At 38.1% G+C, this 22,577-nt stretch overlaps 1 protein-coding gene across 7 annotated transcripts in view; it reads left to right on the forward strand.

The window, feature by feature from the left end:
• Positions 1–270: 270 nt before the first annotated feature.
• Positions 271–22,577, forward strand: part of Wnk1 (WNK lysine deficient protein kinase 1) — a 138,415-nt gene continuing 116,108 nt past the window's right edge. For 3 of the 7 annotated variants that reach the window (XM_076853960.1, XM_076853962.1, XM_076853961.1), the window contains exon 1: positions 273–2,050. In XM_076853960.1, the coding sequence (XP_076710075.1) occupies positions 1,286–2,050 (765 nt within the window). In that variant the 5' untranslated portion in view covers positions 273–1,285. Of the gene's footprint in view, positions 2,051–22,577 lie in introns of all 7 variants that reach the window. The other 4 variants (XM_076853966.1, XM_076853963.1, XM_076853964.1 and 1 more) reach the window with 4 other exon arrangements.

Here is a 22,577-nt window from a genome sequence, read left to right on the forward strand (position 1 = left end):
TCTCCCGTCAGGCTTCCAGAAGAGACGGTTTCCAAAGAAAACTACAACTCCCAGGAGGCATCAGGCTAAAGCAGCCGCAGGGTATTACGGAAGTCGTAGGCGCCTTTTGCCTCAGTCTCTCTGGCGTCTCCTGCTTGCAACTACACGTCCCAGGGCGCCTCAGGACTGGAACGCCTGCGCGAGAGCCCTGGGCACGGTGGGGGTGGGGTCGCCCAGGGCGGCGGGGGGCGGGGTCCGAGCGGGTTGTGTGGAGGCTTCAGACTCCGGCGCCATTTAGCGCGGAGAGTTTCCCGGGCGGACGCTGCTGTTCTTCTTCGGCCACTCGTACCCCCATCTTCGGTGACAGAGGCGCCTGGTGGGGGTGACTGTTCTTTTCTCTTCCTATCCCCTTCTCCCAGTCTTCTCGGTCTCCTCTACTCTTGGCCCAGAGAAGCAGCGGAGCTCGGGCCCGCGGTGAGCGGCCCTCCCCTCCCCACCGTTCCCTCCCTCCGTCAGCCCCCGGCACCAGCCCGGGAGGGGACGAGGGTTTGCCAGGCCCGGGGCGGGCGGGGAGGCCTCGGGGAAGGGGGGGCCCGCTCCTCAGGCGCCGAGGCTTCGAAGCTTCGGCTCCCGGCATCTGGGCGATGGGCTCTCTGTGAGACTGGTCCCCTCGCTGGGGGCGCGTGCGGCAGGAGGCGGCTGCCGAGTGACCGGAGCCGGGCCGCGGCCCTCCCTCGCCCTGCTCGGCCCCTCCCACCCCTGTGCCCTGAGGCTGCCACCGCCCGGGCGTCTGAGCTCGTCCCTTCCGCGCGGTGCCGCCGCCCTCAGGGCCTAGCCCGCCCTGCTCGGCGAGCGGCGGGACCTGAGCGGTCGTCGCATCCGCAGCATCCGCCTCTCCTCACTTCACCTCACTTCGCCTCGCCTGGGTGCCGGCTCCCCTCGCCCTGCCCCTCATGACTGCGGCGCCTCTGCTGCCACAGCCCTGCCGGCCGCCGCGCGCCGCAGGATGGATGCGGACCGTGCGGCGCTAACCCCCGTGGCTCTGCTCCTGAATCTCCCGCCGACGAGCCCGCCTCGTGAGCCGCAGCAGCTTCGGTGCCAGCAGCAGCCTCCGCAGCTGGGCCCAGAGTCCCGTGTCGCCTTCGGGGCTCCTTGTCAGTGTTGAGTGGGGAGTCGTCCGGTCCGGGTCGCTCCGAACCCGCTGTAGGAGTGGTGCCCTGCAGACCTTCGCGGCTCCTGCGGGTGGGCCCTTCTTCCTCTTTTCATTCTCCTATCCAGCCGGCTCGCCTCACCCAGCGGACCAACCATGTCTGGCGGCGCCGCAGAGAAGCAGAGCAGCACTCCGAGCTCTCTGTTTCTCTCGCCGCCGGCGCCAGCCCCCAAGAATGGCTCCAGCTCTGATTCCTCTGTGGGCGAGAAACTGGGGGCCGCGGCGACCGATGCTGGAACTGGTAGGACCGAGGAGTACCGGCGCCGCCGTCACACTATGGACAAGGACAGCCGTGGGGCGGCCGCCACCACTACCACCACCGAGCACCGCTTCTTCCGACGGAGCGTCATCTGCGACTCTAATGCTACTGCGTTGGAGCTGCCTGGCCTCCCTTTCTCGATTCCCCAGCCCGGCGTCCCCGCGGTTGTTCCACAGATTGCTCCATCAGAGCCCCACCGGGAGGAGACCTTGACTGCCACCGCCGTTTCCCAGGTGGCCCAGCAGCCCCCAGTCACTGCTGCCCCTGGAGAACAAGCTGTCGCGGGCCCTGTCACCTCGACTGCCCCAAGCAGTACCAGCAAAGACCGCCCAGTTTCCCAGCCCAACCTCGTGGGGAGCAAAGAGGAGCCACCACCGGCGAGAAGTGGAAGTGGTAGCGGTGGTGGCAGCGCCAAGGAGCTGCAGGAGGAACAGAGACAGCAACAGGATGATATCGAAGAGCTGGAGACCAAGGCCGTGGGAATGTCCAATGATGGCCGCTTTCTCAAGTTTGACATCGAAATCGGCAGAGGCTCTTTTAAGACAGTCTACAAAGGTCTGGACACTGAAACCACTGTGGAAGTCGCCTGGTGTGAACTGCAGGTAAAGCCCCACCTACTTCTTTATTTTTACGGCCCTTGGATCCCAAACTTGGCTCTGTTCAGCCAGTTTATCGAGTTCACCCTTTACGTGTAATTCTGTTTGAGTGGAGAGGTGAGGCCAACTTTGGAAAGGAGTTGAAATTGGGAGAATGTGAAGCATGTACCTAGGTGTTTAAAAAGATAAAAATTTTTGATATAGGAATTTGTTAGTAGACAGGAGGTGAAAGTCAGTATAAATATATGATTTCCTTGTTTTTGGTTAAGTGTCTGGCTGGAAACTTGGAATTAATATGGAAGTTTTTGAATTAGGAAAGTACCGAGTCTTCTTGCCCTGTGCATTTCAGTTTCATCAGAGCCTCTGTAGGGATGACCTGCCCTTGTGTTTGAAGTCCTTATGTTAGAGGTGGTGTTTTCATTCCTGAGACCAGGTTGTTTTTTTAGAATAAAAGGGAGCTTGTTCCTTTAAATATATCTTACTTGTTGGCTTCACAGGCATTTAGTAAAATGTAATTGTGAAGACCGTCTTTGCTCCTTTGGAATTTATGCTCTGGGACTACTAAGATATAGTTATGTTTTTGCTATTGCTCTACCTAATGCTCTTTAAGACATGGTAGCTGGCAGTAATCTGAATGTTGATTAAAAGGAATGACTTTAATTCATTTACTCTACATTAGCCATGCAAAATGTGTCAGTGCTTTGAGAATTGTAATGTTATCATCGCCTTAATCTTATTATAAAAGATTTTTAAGCTAAACTTTTCCAAGAATTCAAAGGAATTACTAATGCTTCCCCTTTTTTAACACCCTAGGGAGGTTTTCCTGTTAAATAATGACATGTCATTCTGATGGACAAGTGTATTCTAGGTTTAAACACTGGGTTACTTGTTGCTTGACATTTGTAGCACCTTTCTTTGACTGTTGCCCTCACAGGGGAGTGAACAGACTATTGATAGAAGCAGAATTTCACTGAAGGAAAAGTTATAATCTATGGTATACATGAAAAATGCCATTACCCATATTCTTCTTGCCAAGACAGTGGACCAAGCTGAAATAGGATAGGAAAGTACCTGCATGATCTTGAAACTTCATGTTAATACTTAATCTTTTGAATGTCAGTTTCCAACTGACCAAGGCCATATCAAGCGTGAAAGAAAGTTAACACAGCATATGGAAGTAAACTTAAAAACTGACAAGTTCTTTAAGACCATAGCAATTTTTTTCTTTCTTTCTTTCTTTTTTTTGTGGTACCAGGTATTGAACCCAGTGGCACGTAACCACTGAATCACATCCCCAGTCCTTTTTTTTTTTTTAGTTTTTATTTAGAGACAGGGTCTCATTAAGTTGCTTAGGGTCTCAATAAGTTGCTGAGGGTAGCTTTGAACTTAAATTCTCCTGCCTCAGCCTCCCAAGCCATGGGGATTACAGAAGTGCATCATAATTTCTTAAATTATATATTTGATATGGAACTTCTAAGCATTGTGAAGTAAAAACACAATGAGTTTTTTAGAGTTTGAAAGGTAACAGACTTTTTTTTTTTTTTTTTGGTACCAGGGATTGAACTCGGGGGCACTCAACCACTAAGCCACATTCCCCAGCCCTATTTTGTATTTTATTTAGAGACAGGGTCTCACTGAGTTGCTTAGCACCTTACCACTGCTGAGGCTGGCTTTGAACTCTTGATCATTCTGTCTCAGCTTCCAAAGCCACTGGGATTATAGGCATGTGCCACCACTCCCGGCTGTGCCACCTTGCCTGGCAACAGGCAGACTATTTTCTAGAAAAAGCCTGTCAAACTACTCCTATAGTTAGTCAGACTCAAAAACTTAGGTCTGATTTCTTTTGGTGTTCAGGTAAAAATTTACAGGACGACATATGTTTCTTTTTTGTACCAAGGATGCTAATCATCTGGGAATTTATTCTGTTATAATTTTATATTTCAATAGGTAATTTTTAGTGATTTTTGTTTCCTGTTTTAAAAGATTGGACCCAGTGAAATGTTGGGCATGTTATGGATTAATTTTGTTAATTTCAATTATTTCACTTGTAAGCCTTCACACATGTGTATTTTTGCTTTATCATCTGGAGTTTTCTGATAGTTTATTGTCTTAGAACTAATAATACAGGGCAAAAAAAATCGCAATTGACTGATGTCACAATGAGAACTGTCTAAGTGTCTCAGTTTTTCTAAGGACTCAAAACTTTTTGGATTTTTTTGGTTTTTTTATCTAGGCAGGGCATGATCAACCTAAGGAAAATCTTACATCACATAATAATTTTAAGCCAGTTTAGGATTTGGCTGCAGAACCAAATGCATCCTAGCTCATTGAGTGGTACCTTGGTTTAGAAACTTCCATGTCATTTTGCCCGTGCTTTTACAATTTTTCATTTTGTGCTACATGATTATTGTAGCCCAGGAATTCTTTATAACAGTAGTTGGGCAGTATTTTTATTTTTCTTGACCAGGATACTTGCAGTACATGTCTAATAAAGTATCAGTATGTCAGTGTTTGAATTTTTGACTTTGGGTCTGAATTAAAGGACAAGCCAAAAGATTACTAAAGCATTGGGAAGAAAGGAAAGCTTTTCACTAAATGTATACTTTTAACATGTTTATTTTTCTATAGCAAGACAGGAAAAATATTGTGTTCAGTTGTTAAATTAAAAATCTTAATTTTTAACTGGGAGAGATGGTGCATGCCTGTAATCCCAGCAGCTCCGGAGGATTGTAAGTTTGAGGCCAGCCTTAGCAATTTATCGAGGCCCTAAGCAACTTAGTGAGACCCTGACTCAGAATAAAAAATAAAAAGGGCTGGGGATGTGGTTGAGCCCTTTGGTGTTCAATCCCTGGTTTAAAAAAAAAAAAAATCTTAATGTATTGAACCTGGAAGAAATTTTAGGTTATCATGCCCAACTAGGTCATAGAGTATACAAATAGACTGATGACAAGCAAAAATTAAACTGGTTAGGATCTAATAATTTAGGAGATGTTAAAACATTTGTAGTCCAAAAAATGGTTAATAGTAATTTCAAATGAATAAATATTATTTTGATGTAGAAGGGGCTGTAAATTTCTAGAGAATTCTGGTTCTTAACATTTCAGACTTTTGTTTGGGGTCTTGCTTTTTTTTATTATTGTTTTAGTTGTAGATGGATAAAATATCTTTATTTGTTTTTTTGTGGTGCTGAGGATTGAACCCAGTACCTCACATATTAAAGGCAAGCACTCTACCACAGAGCCACAACCCCAGCCCTGGGTATTGCTTTCATCACTTTAAATGGATACACACACACACACACACACACACACACACACACTTTGGGGGATGAGTGAGTGTGGTACAAAAATCGATCTACTTTCTGTCAAGCTATTTTTAGAGTTATGGTATGCATAATTATATAGTAAATCATCAATTCTTTTTCAAAAAAATGTGTGTATTTTTTAGTTGTAGATGGACAATACCTTTATTTTTATGTAGTGCTGAGGATTGAACCCAGTGCCATACACTTGCTAGGCAAGCACTCTCCCACTGAGCTATAACCCCAGCCTGATTCTTTTTTTTTTTTTTTTTTTAAATATTTATTTTTTAGTTGTAGTTGGTCACAATACCTTTATTTTATTTATTTTTGTGTGGTGCTGAGAATTGAACCCAGGGCCTCATGTGCTAGGCGAGTTCTACTGCTGAGTCACAACCCCAGACCTCCCATCAATAAAACCCAGATAATACTTTGATACTTCAGTAATAACTGAGATGCTTTGAGTAAGATGTAGATTTCTTTACCTGGATTTATTAGGCAAATGGTATGCCTTAATTTTAATACCCAGTTGCCATGGTCAGAAAATGTTACTGCTGGGTTGTATCTCTTAAGAGTTTACATTTCTTATCTAGAGAGGAATGTCATTTTAAAAAAAACAGTAAATTTGCTTTAAGGAAACATTAATATACAGATTTAAGAATAATTTGTTTATTTAAATATACTTCCCCAGTTTGCCACTAAATAGTGAGTTTACTTGATGCAGTATGTGTTTCCAGATCTACCTGAAAGGGGAAGTCAAATCATAATTTTTGCTTATACTTGAGCACTAAGTAGACCTTAGTGATTACTTTTTTCTCTGGCTTTTAAGTTAAGGTTCGTGTCTATTGAGTGTATGATCTCAATGTTTTATGAAAAGTTTAGTAGTACTACAGAAATGGGAGATGGTTCTGTGACTCAGAAACTAATTTATGGGGCTGGGGGGGCTGGGAATATAGCTTGGTTGGTAGATTGCTTGCCTAGCATGTATAAGGCCCTGGGTTCAATCCCCAGCACCATCTTTTTTTTTTTTTTTGGTACTGGGAATTGAACTCAGGACACTTCACCATTCAGGTACATCTCCAGCCCTTTCATTTCATTTTTAAAAAATTTTTATTTATTTTTTAATTTTGAGAAAGGGGTTTTCCTGCATTCCTTAGGGCCTAACTAAATTGCTGAGGCTAGCCTTAAACTTGGGATCCTCCTGTCTCAGCCTCTGGAGTCACTGGGAATACAGGCAGTTGTTGGGATTACAGGCATGCTCCATTGGGCACGGATGTACTGTAGTTTTTAGAATAACTCATTGAATGGAATCTCCCCATTTGAATATTGAAGGATTTTTGTTCCACATTACTTTTTAAGTTTGTGCTGTATTCCTTATTTTTTAGAGTGAGAATCTGTAGTAACTTGCAATCCTGGGAACTACATTTGAGTTTGTTTTTTAAGTTTTGAAACTCACTGATTAGGAAGAAGTACTGACAAAATTCAGATCACACCTTTACCTTTAAGTAAGGGTAGCTACTGTACAAATTAAAGAATGGTGATTTATTGGGGCTGGGGTTATGGCTCAGTAGTAAAGCGCTTGCCCAGGCGCTGGGTTCGATCCTCAGCACCACATAAAAATAAGTAAATGAAATGGAGGTATTGTGTCCAACTATAACTAAAATAATAATAATTTAAAAATTGGTGATTTATTTTAAATAACCTACTTTATTTATTTATTTTTTTTTTGTACCAGGTATTGAACCAGGTCACTTAACTTCTGAGTTAAATCCCCAACCCTTTTTATTTTGAGACAAGGTCTCACTGAGACCTTAGGGCCTTTTTAAATTGCTGAGGCTGGCTCCTGAGTTGTTGGGATTGCAGGTTTGTGCCACAGTGCCTGGCTCCTTTGTTCCTTTTAAACTGGATAGAACAGAATTAAGTGACAGGATGATTTCAATTAGGTAAGAAGATTTGATTTAAAATACATGTAGATATGTTGCTGTAGATAATAACTTTGTGGTGCAGGAATTGAGAATTAAATTTAGATTGACTTTTTTTTTTTTTTTTTTTTTTTAAGATACAGTTCTTTCTTAGTCTTAGGAGTTTAAAATGCTTTCAGTTTCTCTTATTTACCTTTTTTTGGGGGCAGGGGTGTGCAAAGTAACACAATTGTTCCTGGTCTAAGAACTTGCAAAGACACCGTTTTGTGTAAAACAGATTGGGAGTCTTTTGTTGCCTGTTGACATCATTTCTTGATGTTAATATTGAAGTATAACATCCTGGTCATTTGAAATTCATCCTAGTCCAACCTGTGGGGAAAGTTTTTAACTAAAACTGTGGTCCCATTTTCAGAAATCATCCTACACCTGTTTTTTTGGGTTTTCTGGTAGCTTTAAAATTGTTTTAGCTAAAATAGTTACATTCAAATTATAATTCCTAAAAATCTTGGTATACATGAAATAATTATGATCACAGTTCTTAGGTTTTTGCTTATACCAGTTCTTGAAGTTACATTGATAGATATTCAGTAACTTGCATTTTATTTTGAGACTTTTGGTTTTAACATAGGACAAATTTGTCTTTAGGAATAGGTGAGACTTAGTGTGACTCTAATTTAAAAATGTTTGAAGAGGACATTTTTCTGCAATATAACATAATAGTTAAGAACTAAACTTCCTAGATTTGAATCCTAACTCCACTACATGATTGTGTCACCTTGGGGCACGTTCTGTGCTACAGTTTCCTATCTGTAAAATGAGTGTAAAGAGCATCTACTTTATAGTTATGATTAAGTGAATAAATATATGTAAAACTTGTAGGACAATACCTGACACAAAAATAGTAGCTATACTGATACAGCATTTTAACTTATATTGTCCTTTTGAGGGAGGGACTCAATGAAGATTTTGATTTATTTACATTTATGCTTAAAAATAGAAAACTATTACTGTTGGTATAGAACAGTTCCTTAGAAGAGGAACCCTGAGTTGAACATGTCATTGGTGTTTTCAATTTCCTAAGCTTTACTTGGCCTTTGCCTGACATTTGCTTTCATGACCTGTCACTTTTTCTGAACTTCTTTATTTCCAGAATCTGCTAGATCTTTGTCTCATCTACTTTGCATGTACCTGGGAAGTATTCTTCCCTTTGGTGGATCTCATATGCAATCCTTAGTCTTTATCACATTGAATTGAATTGAAGTTGTTTACATACTTTGTCTACTTCACTAGTCTTTGAAAGGTCACTGTAATGTAATAGAGTACTACATAATGAATAAGAACACCAAGGCAGAACACTTGGGGTTCTAAATTGACAGATTATCTGATCTTGAGTAAGGAACTGTAGTGCTGATTTATTAGCAACATGTTGAGGATCAACTGAAATGCTATGATAAGGCACTTTGGTAAATGTAGTGTTTTCCAGAGTATAACAATAAAGGAACAACAAAAGGTTTAGTGCTGGGGATGGAACTAGGGCTTCTACATGCAAGGCAAGTGCTCTGCCACTGAGCTATACCCCTATGCCCACAAAAAGTACTTATATATTCAGTTTGAAGGATATGAGTTGTCACTTCTTACAAATTTAATATTTTAAACTTCTTAGATAAGTGTTTTAGGAGCTTTTCATTTGTTTAGGAGCTTTTCATTAGGCTCCCACTTCAGAGGCAGGTACTGTGCTCACAGTAATTCAAGGCATATATTTTCTTAATTTTATGTGATCTTACCAAATCTAAGACAGGATAGCTTTTCAGACTGAAGAGAAATTGTCAGAAGCTCTTAAGAATGTTTTTATCTAAAAAAGGCTTAAACCTTTGACAGTTGGCAGATTTAATTTTGAATGGCGATTTGGCTATTGATACTTTCTATGTGAAAGAAAAAGTGTCAGTAATCTGCTTGGTTTTCTAATTGACTTTAAAACAATATCTCCACCTTAATTTGATTTAATTAAAAAAATCTCAGGTAATCATAAAAATTAACTTTCTACTGTTGTGACTTGACTTGCAAAATTGCTATATCAAATGTGTTATACTAGGGCTGGGGCTGTAGTTCAGTGCTTTCCACGTGTGAGGCACTGGGTTCAATCCTCCACCAAATAAAAATAAAGATATCGAATCTATCTACAACTAAAAAAAATAAAATTAAAAAAAAAATAAACATGCTATACTAAATAAATATGTTAATGATTTTTAGAAAAGACTCACAGGCAAATGGTTTTCTCAGGAATTTAAGAATTCTTAAGAAATGAAACAGTTGAATTTAATTTAGTTGGAACAAATAAAAAAATGAATTTAATTTAATTGGAACAAATAAAAATGAAGAATAATTTAACCAGCTACTGGCGAGGCTGAAGCAGAAGGATCACAAGTTCACACCCAGCCTCCTGGGCAGCTTGTTGAGACCTTGTCTCAAAAGAAAAAAAAAAAAAAAGAATGAGTTGGGATGTAGCCCAGTAGTAGAGCACTCCTAGGTTCAATCCTCAGTACCACTAAATAAAATAAATAAGAATGGGAAATATGCTCAATATAATCAGTGTACTTGTGTCAATTAAGAAAAACCATGAAGCATGATGGCTCACATTCCTAATCCTACTAGGGAGCTGAGACTGGAGGAGTGAAAATTCGAGGCCAACAAAAGAAAAGGTCTGGGAATTGGTAGAGTGCCTCTGAGTTCAATACCCAATACCCCTTCTCCCTCTCAAAAAAGAAAATCTATACATCTTACCATCATTTCTGTGTATATGTTTTTGTGCCATTGAGGTTCAATGAAGTTGTTTATATACTTTGTCTACTTCACTGTAATGTAATAGTTCATTCAGTTTCTTAATAGAGCCAGATCTGAGTGGCGGTGAGTGGCGGTTTTTGTTTTGGTGAACATATAGGCAGTGTTTACTTTAATCTTATATTAATCATACCAAATGTCTTCTTTGATATAATGAGAGCAACTAAACAGAGCAGGGAGGAAGAGCAGGAAGAAAAGATTAACATTAAACAGAGACATGAGGTGGGAGGGAAAGGGAGAGAAAAGGGAAATTGCATGGAAATGGAGGGAGACCCTCAATGTTATACAAAATTACATATAAGAGGTTGTGAGGGGAAGGGGAAAATAAACAAGGAGGGAAATGAATTACAGTAGATGGGGTAGAGAGAGAAGATGGGAGGGGAGGGGAGGGGAGGAGAGGGAGGATAGTATAGGATAGGAAAGGTAGCAGAATACTACAGTTACTAATAGGGCATCATGTAAAAATGTGGATGTGTAACTGTTATGATTCTGCAATCTGTATTTGGGGTAAAAACGGGAGTTCATAATCCACTTGAATCTAATATATGAAATATGATATGTCAAGAGCTTTGTAATATTTTGAACAACCAATAAAAAAAAAAGAAAAAAATCTTACATTAATCAAACAGACTAATGTGTAAACAATGGGAGATAAAATTAATTAGTGAATCAAGTCATTAATGATGTATACTTTTTCTATTAGAAGATAGAGATTAACAGATTATTTGGGATTACAAATTTGCAGTGGGTTTAAGGAGTGGCTTCCAGTGGTCAGGAAGTTGAGAAAGTAAGTGAAGGCCATTTCTTTTGGCAAGGTTGAATGAACAGGATCAGGGAAGACTGGATAAGCAGAAGACATGATGGAGGGCGAGATGAATTGAAGGTGAAACGTGAAGTGAACTATGGATTGTGTCAATTTTCACTTAGTATCTGTCCTAAGAATCTGTTCTAAGCCAGTTACTGTTTAGCTTTGGTTCTTTGTGGATAGTTAAATTCAGTCCAAATAAATTTTCATATTTCATGTCATTTATTAATAAATTTCGAGAATCCTTACTTGTAATATTTGGTGTAACATGTTGATTCTTAAACAGTTACTTGTTTCTTTCCTATAATCTCTGGCATTCATGCTTTTTTGCACAACAGTATTGTGAAGTATACTTTATAAGTGGAGTACCTCTGTAAATTACTGTCTTTGAATGTCACTTGAGACAGCTAGATTTTAAGTAAATTTCATTACACAGAAGGTTCTGAATTGCTTTTTTTTTTTAAAGAGAGTGAGAGAGGGAGAGAGAGAGAAAGAAAGAATTTTAATATTTATTTTCTAGTTATCGGCAGACACAACATCTTTGTTTGTATGTGGTGCTGAGGATTGAACCCGGGCCGCACGCATGCCAGGCGAGCGCACTACCGCTTGAGCCACATCCCCAGCCCGGTTCTGAATTATTTTATCTTTCCTAGTTAAAATGGACTTAAAAAACAACAACAGGAGGGGCTGGAGTTGTGGCTCAGTGTAAAGCACTTGCCTGGCATGTGTGAGGCTCTGGGTTTGATCCTCAGCACCATATATAAATAAATAAAAATGGAAAGAAGATCTATTGACAGCTTAAAAAAACAGGAAGCTTAAAACTACACACACACACATACAGTTACTTTCTTCATGCTTTGTATTTTAATTAGTGTTTGCAAAGTGTTCTTTGATAACTAATGTATTAATAATTATTAACAATTATTTATCCACCTATTAGGCTCCCACTTCTGAGGCAGGTACCATGCTCACAGTAATTCAAGGCAGATATTTTCTTAATTTTATGTTTGAGGTTTAATCATTTGCTTAAAATCACATGGGTTCTCATTCTTTACACTATGTCTAGTTAAACCACAAAGTTTGAGTTCTAGTGAAATTTTAAATCTTTTACTCCATTTAGCAGTTACAATTTATGGGAAATTTTAAATCTTTTACTCCATTTAGCAGTTACAATTTATGGTGGAGCCTTATACCTTTTATTCTTTTTCTTGAAATAGATTTCCACTCAAATGACCTTTTTTGGCAGTGTAAATGTATAGATTCTCTAAGGAGGAGGCTAGATTGTTTTATTATTGTCATTGGTCTTAGTCTAAATAATTTCTGTTTATAAGGATTGTCTATGGTCATGTGACTTAGTTTTATTTACTTTGTACATTGAAGTGATAGTTTCTTAGCTTAGTTACTAATACTGTGAATTGACTTCTCTCTCTCTCTCTTTTTTTTAACCTTGTTACTCCGCCATTCCTTCACTGTTTATTTTGACATGTCATATATGCTACTGAGAAGGATTTGGCTCTTGTTTGTTTGAATACAAAATGGAATCTCATTTAAATCATTTAACTATGTTTGAAACTCTCTGGAATGTCTAATTTATTTAGTATTGTAATGGGAATAAGATGGTCCCTTACCTCCAGTAAGGTTTTCATATAATTGAAGTTTTGTCCTCAGAGTAGTAATATTTTGTATTTCCTTGTTCTTTTAAATGGAGGATCTGAATCTTTGCAGAAAATGACTGAGAGCACCAACTATTATATTAAATAAAGAGTATGCTTAAAGGTTACTTGGTGGGCACTTTACCCTTATAAAATTCTTGGAACTCTGAAGGTTTTGAAAAAGTAGTTGTTGCTCCAGTTTTCCACAACTCGGCCTTCTCTTGTGGCAGTGATTACTGCTTGTTGCTGTTGGCACATTTGTATCAGTCTCCTTATTAAGGTTGCTTCTGGTATTCTGAACTGGGCAACTAAATTGCCATTTTTGTTAAAGTTGGTTTAGATGTTTTAAAGATAAATAAGTATTAGTAAAAATCATTAGTGGGTTGTATTTGTGCTATTGAGGTCTTACTTTCTGGCTTTGGTTGTTTTTCTTCTAAGTGATTGTGAAGAAGTAAAGTAATAATGTGCTGTAATAATGAGATTGTTGGGGTGTAATTTGTTGGTGCTGTTTTATTTAATTTAGAGCATTTGATTTAACATGATTTAAACCTGATAGAGGGTTCTATTTATTTATTTATTGGTACTAGGGATTGAACCCAGGGGTACTTAACCACTGAGCCACATTCCCAGCCCTTTTTATATTTTATTTTGAAATAGGTTCTTGCTGAATTTTGCATCTATTTTGAATAGGTTCTTAGGGTCTCACTAGCTTTGAGCCAGCCTCCTGCCTCACCCTTCTGAGTGGCTGGGGTTACAGGCTTGCGCCACCATACCTGGTATGCTGCTACTGTTTATTATTTGGCTAGCATTGGGTTATGAAAGTTCATAGACTGTTGGGTAAGAGTTTTTCTTTTTCCTGAAATACTCTTTTAAAGATAATTCATGTTTGGGCTGGGGTTGTGGCTCAGTGGTAGAGTGCTTGTCTAGCCTGTGTAAGGCACTAGGTTCCATTCTCAGCACCACATATAAATAAAATAAAAGTCCATCGACAACTAAAAGAAAAAATTAATTAAAAGAGATAATCCATATTTATCACTAGTTTTATATGTATTTCTGGGATTTGAGATTTCAGCTTTAGGAATAATGTAGGTAAAACCTGCATGATACTTTAGCAGTTTGGTATAAGGTAATATCATTTGCTTCTGTAACCACCAGCAGAGACTATGAGTACATCATCCTATAGATTTGGATTCCTGGGTGTTCTTTGTACTAATATAATTTCTTTTGTTTAGGTCAAACAATCCTATGCTCTTTTATACCAGGGGTAATCCATGCTTCTGGTAATCCACTTGTGTGAGAACCACACAAGTTCTCACCTCTAATTATGGCAGATTTTTAAAAATATCTCTGTGTGGTAGAATACATGGGTCAGTAGAGACTTTTGGCTTTTGTTAAAATACAAATCAACCTTTAATCCCCAAGTATTGGTTTAGACTTTAATTCTCCAGTCTTTCAAGGTAAATTGCTTTACTGTGTACGTATTTGGAGGAGGGACTTTTCTACCAGGGTAATTGATTCAGGGTCCGTTAAGTACTCCCCTCCCCATTTTTTAAATTGGTGCATTATAGTTGTACTTGATGGAATATGTTGTTACATATTTGTACATACACACAAGATAACAATGTAATTTGGCCAATGTCATCCCCTAGCATTTCCTCCCTCTCTTGCCACTTTCCACCACCTTGGTCCCATTCATTTCCCTTTGATTTTTAGGAGATTCACTTCACCTTTTTTTCCCCTTTTTCCTTTCTAGCTTGAGTGTATGAGAGAAAACGACTTTGTAAGTTTGACTTATTTCACCTAACATGATGGTCCCTAGTTCTATCCATTTTCTTGTAGATGACATAATTTCATTTTTCTTTATGACTGAATAAAATTAGTTGTGTATGTATACCACAATTTCCTTATCCATTCATATGCTGATGGACACCTAGGCTGGTTCCATAGTTTGGCTGTTTTGAATTATGCTACTATAAACATGGCTATGTGTGTATCACTGTAATAAGATATGACTTAATTCTTCAGGATAAATATTGAGGAGTGTTGTAATTGGGTCATATGGTAGTTCCATGCCTACTCTTTTGAGGAACCTCTATAGTGGAGGATTTCCATAGTGTTGTACTGATTTACAGTCCCATCAATAGTGTAAAAGTGTTCCTTTTTCTCCATATCCTTTCCTGCATTTATTATGATTTGTATTCCTGATGAGTCGTAAAACATGAAATCTCAGTGCACTTTTGATTTGCATTTCTCTAATTACTTATGTTGAACATTTTTTCATGTATTTGGCCTGTTGGTATTTCTTTTGAGAAGTATCTATTTAATTCATTTGTCCATTTATTAATTGAGTTATATGATTTGGGGGGGTGTCAAAATTTTTTAGCTTTTTATACTAGATATTAATCCTTTGTCAGAAGAGTAGCTAGCAAAGATTTTCTCCCATTCTCTGGGTTTTCTTTTCTAATTCCTACTTGTTTCCTTTGCTGTGCAGAAGCTTTTTAATTTTATGCCATTCCATTTATTAATTCTTCACATTATTTCTTGAGCTTTAGGGGTTCTATTGAGAAAGTTGTTGCCTGTGCCTGCGTGCTGGAGTGTTGACCCTGTGTTTTCTTCCAGGAGTTGCATAGTCTAATTCTGAGGTTTTCGATCCATTTTTCATTTGATTTTTGTGCAAGGTGAGAGATAAGGGTCCAGTTTCATTCTACATCTGGATTACCAGTGTTATAAAACTTTTTGGCTGAACATATTTCCAGCCCTTTTTAAAATTTTTAAAAATTTGGAGACAGGGTCTCATTAAACTGCTTAGGGCCTCGATAAATTGCTGAGGCTGTCCTTGAATTTGGGATCTTCCTGCCTCAGCCTCCGAGAGCCACTGGAATTAACAGGTGTGTGTGTGTGTGTGTGTGTGTCTGCGCCCCACACCTGGCTTTCTCCATTTTGTTTTAGTTTTTGGCATACTTTTACACACCTTCTCTTTGGTCAGTATTATTTAATATTGTTGATAGGGAAAGATTTTACCAAGTAAAATATAGAACCTACTACATTCTTTTTTCAGGTTCTGTTTGCTTCAGGTAATTAACTCAGAAGGGCCACTCAATTCATAAGTGCTCCTAAGTGAATTGCTCCTTCCTACCTAGACAAAAAAACAGAAAAGGCCATCAGCAACTTACAAATGGTAGACTCACCACTTAAATATTTGTTCTGCTTAACTAAGTACCCTACCTACTTCACAAGAGATGCTAGTTTAGATTTTATTTTTGGTAGACAAGTTATTTGTGTTGTATTCTTTATGTCTCCCTAGCTTTTTTCTTTTTTTGGACACAAGTACCATAGCGATATTTGCTGGTGAGTATCCTATGTTTATAAATAACTGTTTGCTTTGTATGAGAATCATGAAAATCTTGACCAATTTCTTTCTATCTTATAAGGGCAGAAATGAAACTGCCATACTATCCATAATCACCACTATCATAGTCTTACAAATCTTTAATGAGTAGTATATACTTGGTGGTACGAATACATTATTAGTTTAATGTTTTAGACATCTATTTAAAGTTGACTTCTTCAATAGTAAATACTTAACTAAATGTTATACAATGCAGTTTTGTTCTTATCATCTTCTGATATGGTAATACTTGAAAAAAAACCAATTCTTGACTATGAAATACTATAAAATATAGCAATTTTTTTCCTATTTTCTAGAAACTGCCTTCTGTGGCCTTGTTATTAAAGTTTCCATTAGATTTGTGGGTTTTTGGGGGGTGGGGTGGGGGATTAGACTCAGGGGCACTCAACTACTCACTGAGCCACATCTCTGGCCTTTTTTTGTATTTTATTTAGAGACAGGGTCTCACTGAGTTGCTTAGTGAGGAGGCTGGCTTTTTTTTTCCCTTTTGCTGAGGCTAGCTTTGAACTCCCTAACCTCCTGCCTCAGCCTCCCAAGTCACTGGGATTACAGGTATGCACAATGCAGGGTTCCATTAAGTTTTTTTTTTTTTTTAATAATTGATGTTGGCTTTTTAAAAAAATTTTTTTTTATTTTTATGTGGTGCTGAAGATCGAACCCAAGGTCTCACACATGCGAGGCGAGCACTCTACCGCTGAATCACAACCCCAGTCCTCCATTAAATTTTGATGACATCTTTACTTTCTTCTTTTTTTTGAGGGATGGGGTGTGGTACTGAGGATTTAACCCAGGGGTGCTTTCCCACTTACTACATCCCCATCCCTATTTATGTAAAAAGTTTAACAAAAAAAAGTTTATTTTTTTGTAGTTTTAGATGAAAAGAATGCCTTTATTTGTTTATTATGTGGTGCTAAGGACTGAACCCAGTACCTCACACATGCTAGGCAAGTGCTCTGCCACTGAACTACAGCCTCATCCCTTAACCTTTATTTTTAATTTATTTGTTTGTTGTTTGTTTTTTTTTGTTTTTTTATGTGGTGCTGAGGATTGAGCCCAGTGCCTCACCCTCTGTACCACTGAGCTACAACCACAGTCCCCTATTTATTTTTTATTTTGAGAGAGGGTCTTGATAAGTTGTGTAGGGCCTCACTAATTTGCTAGGGCTGGTTTCAAACTTGTGATCCTCCTCTCACAGCCTCCCCAGTACCTGGGATTATAGGTTGTACCATCACACTTGGAGACATCCTTGCTTTATGCATAAGATATTCTAGATTCATTTTATTATTTTACCCCAGCCCATACCAGCCATTTATCTTGGAGCCCTGATTCCTTTTAGTATAGAGTGGTAATAAGAAAATAAGATCTGGGTGCCAGATCTCAAAAAAAAAAAAAAAAAAAAACAAAAAAACAAAAAACTGGGGCATTGCTATTTCCAGGTTCTTTCAGTGAAGAATTGGTTGTCTTACAGAATACCATAAATTGGGTAATTTATGAAGAACAGAAATTTATTTTTTCACAATTCTGGTTTGGGAATGCCAGGATCAAGGCAGTGGCATCTGGTGAAGATTTTCTTGCTGGATCCTCACATGTGGAAGATAGGAGGGCAAGAGAGAACAAACCCATACCAGAAAGTCCCGTTAGACCAACGTTAATTCATTCATGAGGGCAGAACTGCCACTTTCCATCCCTGTTATATTGGGGATTCAGTTTCCAACATGTAAATTTTGGGGAACACACTCAAACATAGTAGTTAGTTTTCTAACATAGTAGTTAGAAAATATTTAAGTATACGTGTGTGTATATTTATTTCTATATCTATATGAATTAAAAGCCATGAGTTGGGCTGGGGTTGTGGCTCAGTGGCGGGGTGATTGCCTTGCACGTTCGCGGCCCTGGGTTCGCTCCTCAGCACCAAATAAAAATAAATAAAATAATTGTGTTCAACTACAACTAAAAAAAAAATTTTAAAAAGCCTTGAGTTTACATTGATAACTCCTATTCCAGTTCAAAGTAGGGTTCATTCATACTTTCCCTTTTTCTGTATTTATACCTTCAAGAGTAAGAAATCTGGTTCCTGTTATCTAAATATATGCACTAATTTGCAAAATTCCCCTGAACACATAGCTAGTCTCTTAACTTCTTTGGGTTGATGTCCCTTCCAGGCAGGTCTTTAATTGCAGTAGGGCTGCCATATCTGCTTAGTCTAATAGCTCACTCTCTGATAGCAGTACTCTTAAATTAATTTATTTACTCTGTCCTTTACTTTCTTTTCGATGTAGCTTTTTAACTTCAAAGTTAAACATATGATATAAACCGCCCTTAATTTTTTTTTTTTGGGGGGGTGTCACAGGAGAAAGATTGCAGTAGTGGAGGAGAGCTTTTCCTTAACCATATCCAAAGTCATTCCCTATAAACACAGATAACCACTATGAATCTAAACATCAGGTTCAGTGTTTTTCTGTTTTTTAAAAAATATTTTTTAGTTACAGTTGACACAATACCTTTATTTTATTTTATTTATTTATTTTTATGTGGTGCTAAGGATTGAATCCAGCACCTCACACATGCTAGGCAAGTGTTTTTCTGGTTTTTTAAAAAATTTTACCTACTTTTATCATTGTGTACATCATGTCATGTTTACACTGAGAGCCAGTGTTATTAGAAACTTCCATTCTGTTTGAACACCAAATTATCCTAGAAGTTGTCCTTCATTGGTTTTTCAGTTTATGGTATATATATCTTAGAGCTGTGCTGTTCCTTATGGTAACTACTAGCCACATGTGGTTATTGAGCACTTGAAATGTAGCAAATGTAGCTAAGGTTGACAAAGGAATTGAATTTAAATTGTGTGTGGGGGGTAGGTACTGGGAATTGAACTCAGGGTTGTTCTACCACTGAGCTACATCCCCAGTCTTTATTTTGAGACATGGCCTTGCTAAATTGTTGAGGCTGGCCTTGAACTTATGATTCTCCTGCCCCAGCCTCTCAAATTGCTGGGATACAGGCCTGTGGCACCTACTATGCAAGGCCCTGAATTTTAAATTTTTTATTCAGTTTTAATGAACTAAAATCCCAAAACTTATAAGATTTTTAAGTATGGTTGGAATGAGTTGGCTTATGTATATCTACTTTATAAACAAATCTAATCATGAAAAAAGTTATTTCATGCTTGTAAATTGTGTGAAATCGAAATACAGGTCAAATGTTTCCTTGCTTGCTGGTTGAATTTAGGGCCTCAAGTATGCTAGGTAAAGTGCTCTGCCACTGATTTATATACTCAGCCCTTTCTTAAAAAAGTTAATTTTATTTTGAAACAGGGTCAGATTGCCCAAGCTGGCCTTGAACTTGGAATTCTCCTGTTTCAGCCTCCCCAGTGACTGGGATTTATAGGCTTGCCCAACTTGTTAAATATTTCTGATGAAAATTTATGATATTAAAACATTTCAGCAGGACCCAGAAAATCATCCCAGCTAGTCTAGTGGCTGAGGCAGGAGGATCAAAAGTTGGAGGAAGATCTGTTTCAAAAAAGAGAGAAAGGGAGAGGCCTGGGCATGTAGTTTTGTTTTCCCCTAACATTCACAAAGCCCTGGGTTCAATGTCCCCAGTATTAATCCTCAATTTTTTTTTTTTTCAATTAAAAAAATGAATTTCAAGTTGAAATGATAATATTGGTTATATTGGTTAAATAAATACAAATAGTAATTTTATGTTTCTGCCCCCGCCCCCATGCTCTGGGGATCAACCCAGAATTTTGCACATATTAGAGGCAAGTGCTCTGCCACTGAGCTTCATCCCAGTTCTTTTCTTTTTACAGTTTTAACATGGCTACTGGAAAATTTAAAATTGCACTTAGCTTGACATTATGTTTCTGTTGACTGTCACTGACTTCAGCTATTTTGCTAAATAAAATGTTGTAGAAGAGCTGATGCTGCAGTAAGTTTACTACTTCCTTTTAAAAATATCTTAGCACCTTCCTTTTTATGGTTTCTTTCATTAGCACCCTTGCAAACTAATTCTTTAGCTTTGTCAAAAAGAAATTTGGGGTTTTAAAATGTTGTCTTTTGGTTTGTGGTGTTTTTATAACCTGATTATTATAACTGGAATGCCTGTTTACATTTTTATCTTATTTTTGTCATTTACCAGCATATCTGCATCAGAAATGATATTTCTTACGGTTTTGTTCTTTGAATATGGTAGTCATTGCTAAAAGCATAGTAGCATTCAAGTGTTCACTACAAATATCTTAAAATATTTGGTAATTAGATTTGTCTATTTTAGATAAAACTACTTGTTCATGTTCGGATATATAGTTAATTGTATAAACTTGCTGTTTTATATCCTTTAATTCTAGCTATTGTTGCTCCTTAAACTTGTTAACTAATTTAGTGCTCATTCATATATCTTTTTTTTTTTTTCTTTTTGATACCGGGGATTATACTTGGGGGCACTCCACCACTGAGCCACATCTCCAGGCCTATCTTGTATTTTATTTAGAGACAGGGTCTCACTGAGTTGCTTAGTGCCTTGCTGTTGCTGAGACTGGCTTTGAACTCATAATTCTCTTGTCTCAGTCTCCTGAGCCACTCGGATTATAGGCGTGCATGGCTTCATTCATGTGTGTGTGTGTGTGTGGTGCTGGGGATTGAACTCAGGGCCTTGTACATGGGAGGCAAGCTGTTAAATTGATTTTTTTTATTATCTTGTTTATAAAAAGGAGACTTTGTAGTTCAACTGTTGCATGAAGATTTTCCAAAATAATTAAATTCTTGAATAGATTGTGCCTCCACAAAAAAATACGGGTGAAAAGATATTAGGGAAGGGCTGGGGCTGTAGCTCAGTGGTAGAGTGCTTGCCTTCCACTTGTGAGCACTGGGTTCCATCCTCAGCACCACCTAAAATAAATAAATAGATAGATAGATAGATAGATAGATAGATAGATAGATAGATAGATAGTATCTATCTACAACTAAAAAAATTTTTAAAAAAGATGTTAGTGAAAATACAGTTAACTGCTTTGTTTTAATAAAGTTCTATGATATGTATTTGAGATGCCATTACCATGCTTTTCAAACAATTAATGACCACAGAAGCCCATTTTCCTTTTGTATAAAGTCTTTTGATTGTTTATAACTACATGTTAATTTGATTTTAATTAACTTTTCTGAGTTATACACTTTATTTCTACCTTAGTTTTTGTACATCCTTTCCCTTTCTCTCCCCACACATCTCTTTTTCCCCCTACCCCTGGTTCTGGGGATTGAATCCAGGGCTTCTCACCCATGCTATACAAGTACTCTGCCCCTGAATTACATTCCTAGTCCTTTTTCTAAAATTTTGAGACAGGGTCTCATTTAAGTTGCCCAGTCTGGCCTGGAACTTGCAATCTTTTTGCCACAACCTCCAGGGTAGCTGGAATTACAGGCATGCACCAATAATTTTTTTGGAGGGGGGTGTAGTTTTGGGGATCAAACTACTAAGCTATAACCCACCCACCCCCTTCATTCTTAAATCACACACAAAAAGAGGGTTGGTTGGTTTGCTTTTTCAAAAGAGGTTTTTAAAATAATTGTAACAGTACTATATTCTTATAAAAATGGGGAAATGAGAGGAGGGGAAAAAAAGCAATAAGAATCACCCACAGTCAATAACTTTATCCAGAAATAAGCACTGTTACCATTTATAACATTTGTAAAATTCTGTGTGTCTGATTTTTGTTTTTAATAGCTGTGATCATACTCTATAGTAGTATAGTTTGCCTGTCTTACCAATAGGAAAAGTACTAAAAATTGAGATTTTTTTAGGTAACAACAAAATGTTTGTACACTTTAATCAGCCCGAGGGCATGTTTATATATAGTTGTGATGTAGTATGACAGTCACCTGATGTATTTCTTAGAAAAATCATTTCCCGTGATACAAATTTGAAATTTTACATAAAAACCTGGTTTTTTTTGTACATGTACTTACAATTGTTATTGATATTTTGTGCTACTGAAAAAGCAATTTTCAGTTATATAATTTTTTTAATTTTTTAAATTTTTTTAAAGAGAGAGTGAGAGAGAGAGAGAGAGAATTTTTAATATTTATTTTTTAGTTTTTGGTGGACACAACATCTTTGTTTGTATGTGGTGTTGAGGATTGAACACGGGCTGCACGCATGCCAGGCGAGTGCGCTACTGCTTGAGCCACATCCCCAGCCCATAATTTATGTTTTGATCTTGAGGTTCAAATGTATAACACTTGAATATGAGTATTGAGTATATATTATTATTTTTTAATTCTCAAGAGAAAATTAATTAGAATGTTTGGAAAGAATTAGAAAGTCTGCATTTGTGGAAATGCAAATATTTAGTTCATTCAGTCTAGAAAATTGATCATTGATATATTCAGTCACTGGCTGGGGATGTGGTTCAAGTGGTAGCGCACTTGCCTGGCATGGGGCGCTGGGTTCGATCCTCAGCACCACATTAAAAAAATAAATAAATAAAGATATATTCAATCACTCTGAACAAAAATTTAAAAATCTGTTTGATGTATTGCAAAGCTAATTTTCAGCTTTTGTTTAGAGATTTGCAAGAGAGTTTATTTGTTACTTCCCAGATGATTTGGG

This window comes from Callospermophilus lateralis, chromosome 4, assembly GCF_048772815.1.
Source record: "Callospermophilus lateralis isolate mCalLat2 chromosome 4, mCalLat2.hap1, whole genome shotgun sequence".
Taxonomy (NCBI): Eukaryota; Metazoa; Chordata; class Mammalia; order Rodentia; family Sciuridae; genus Callospermophilus; species Callospermophilus lateralis.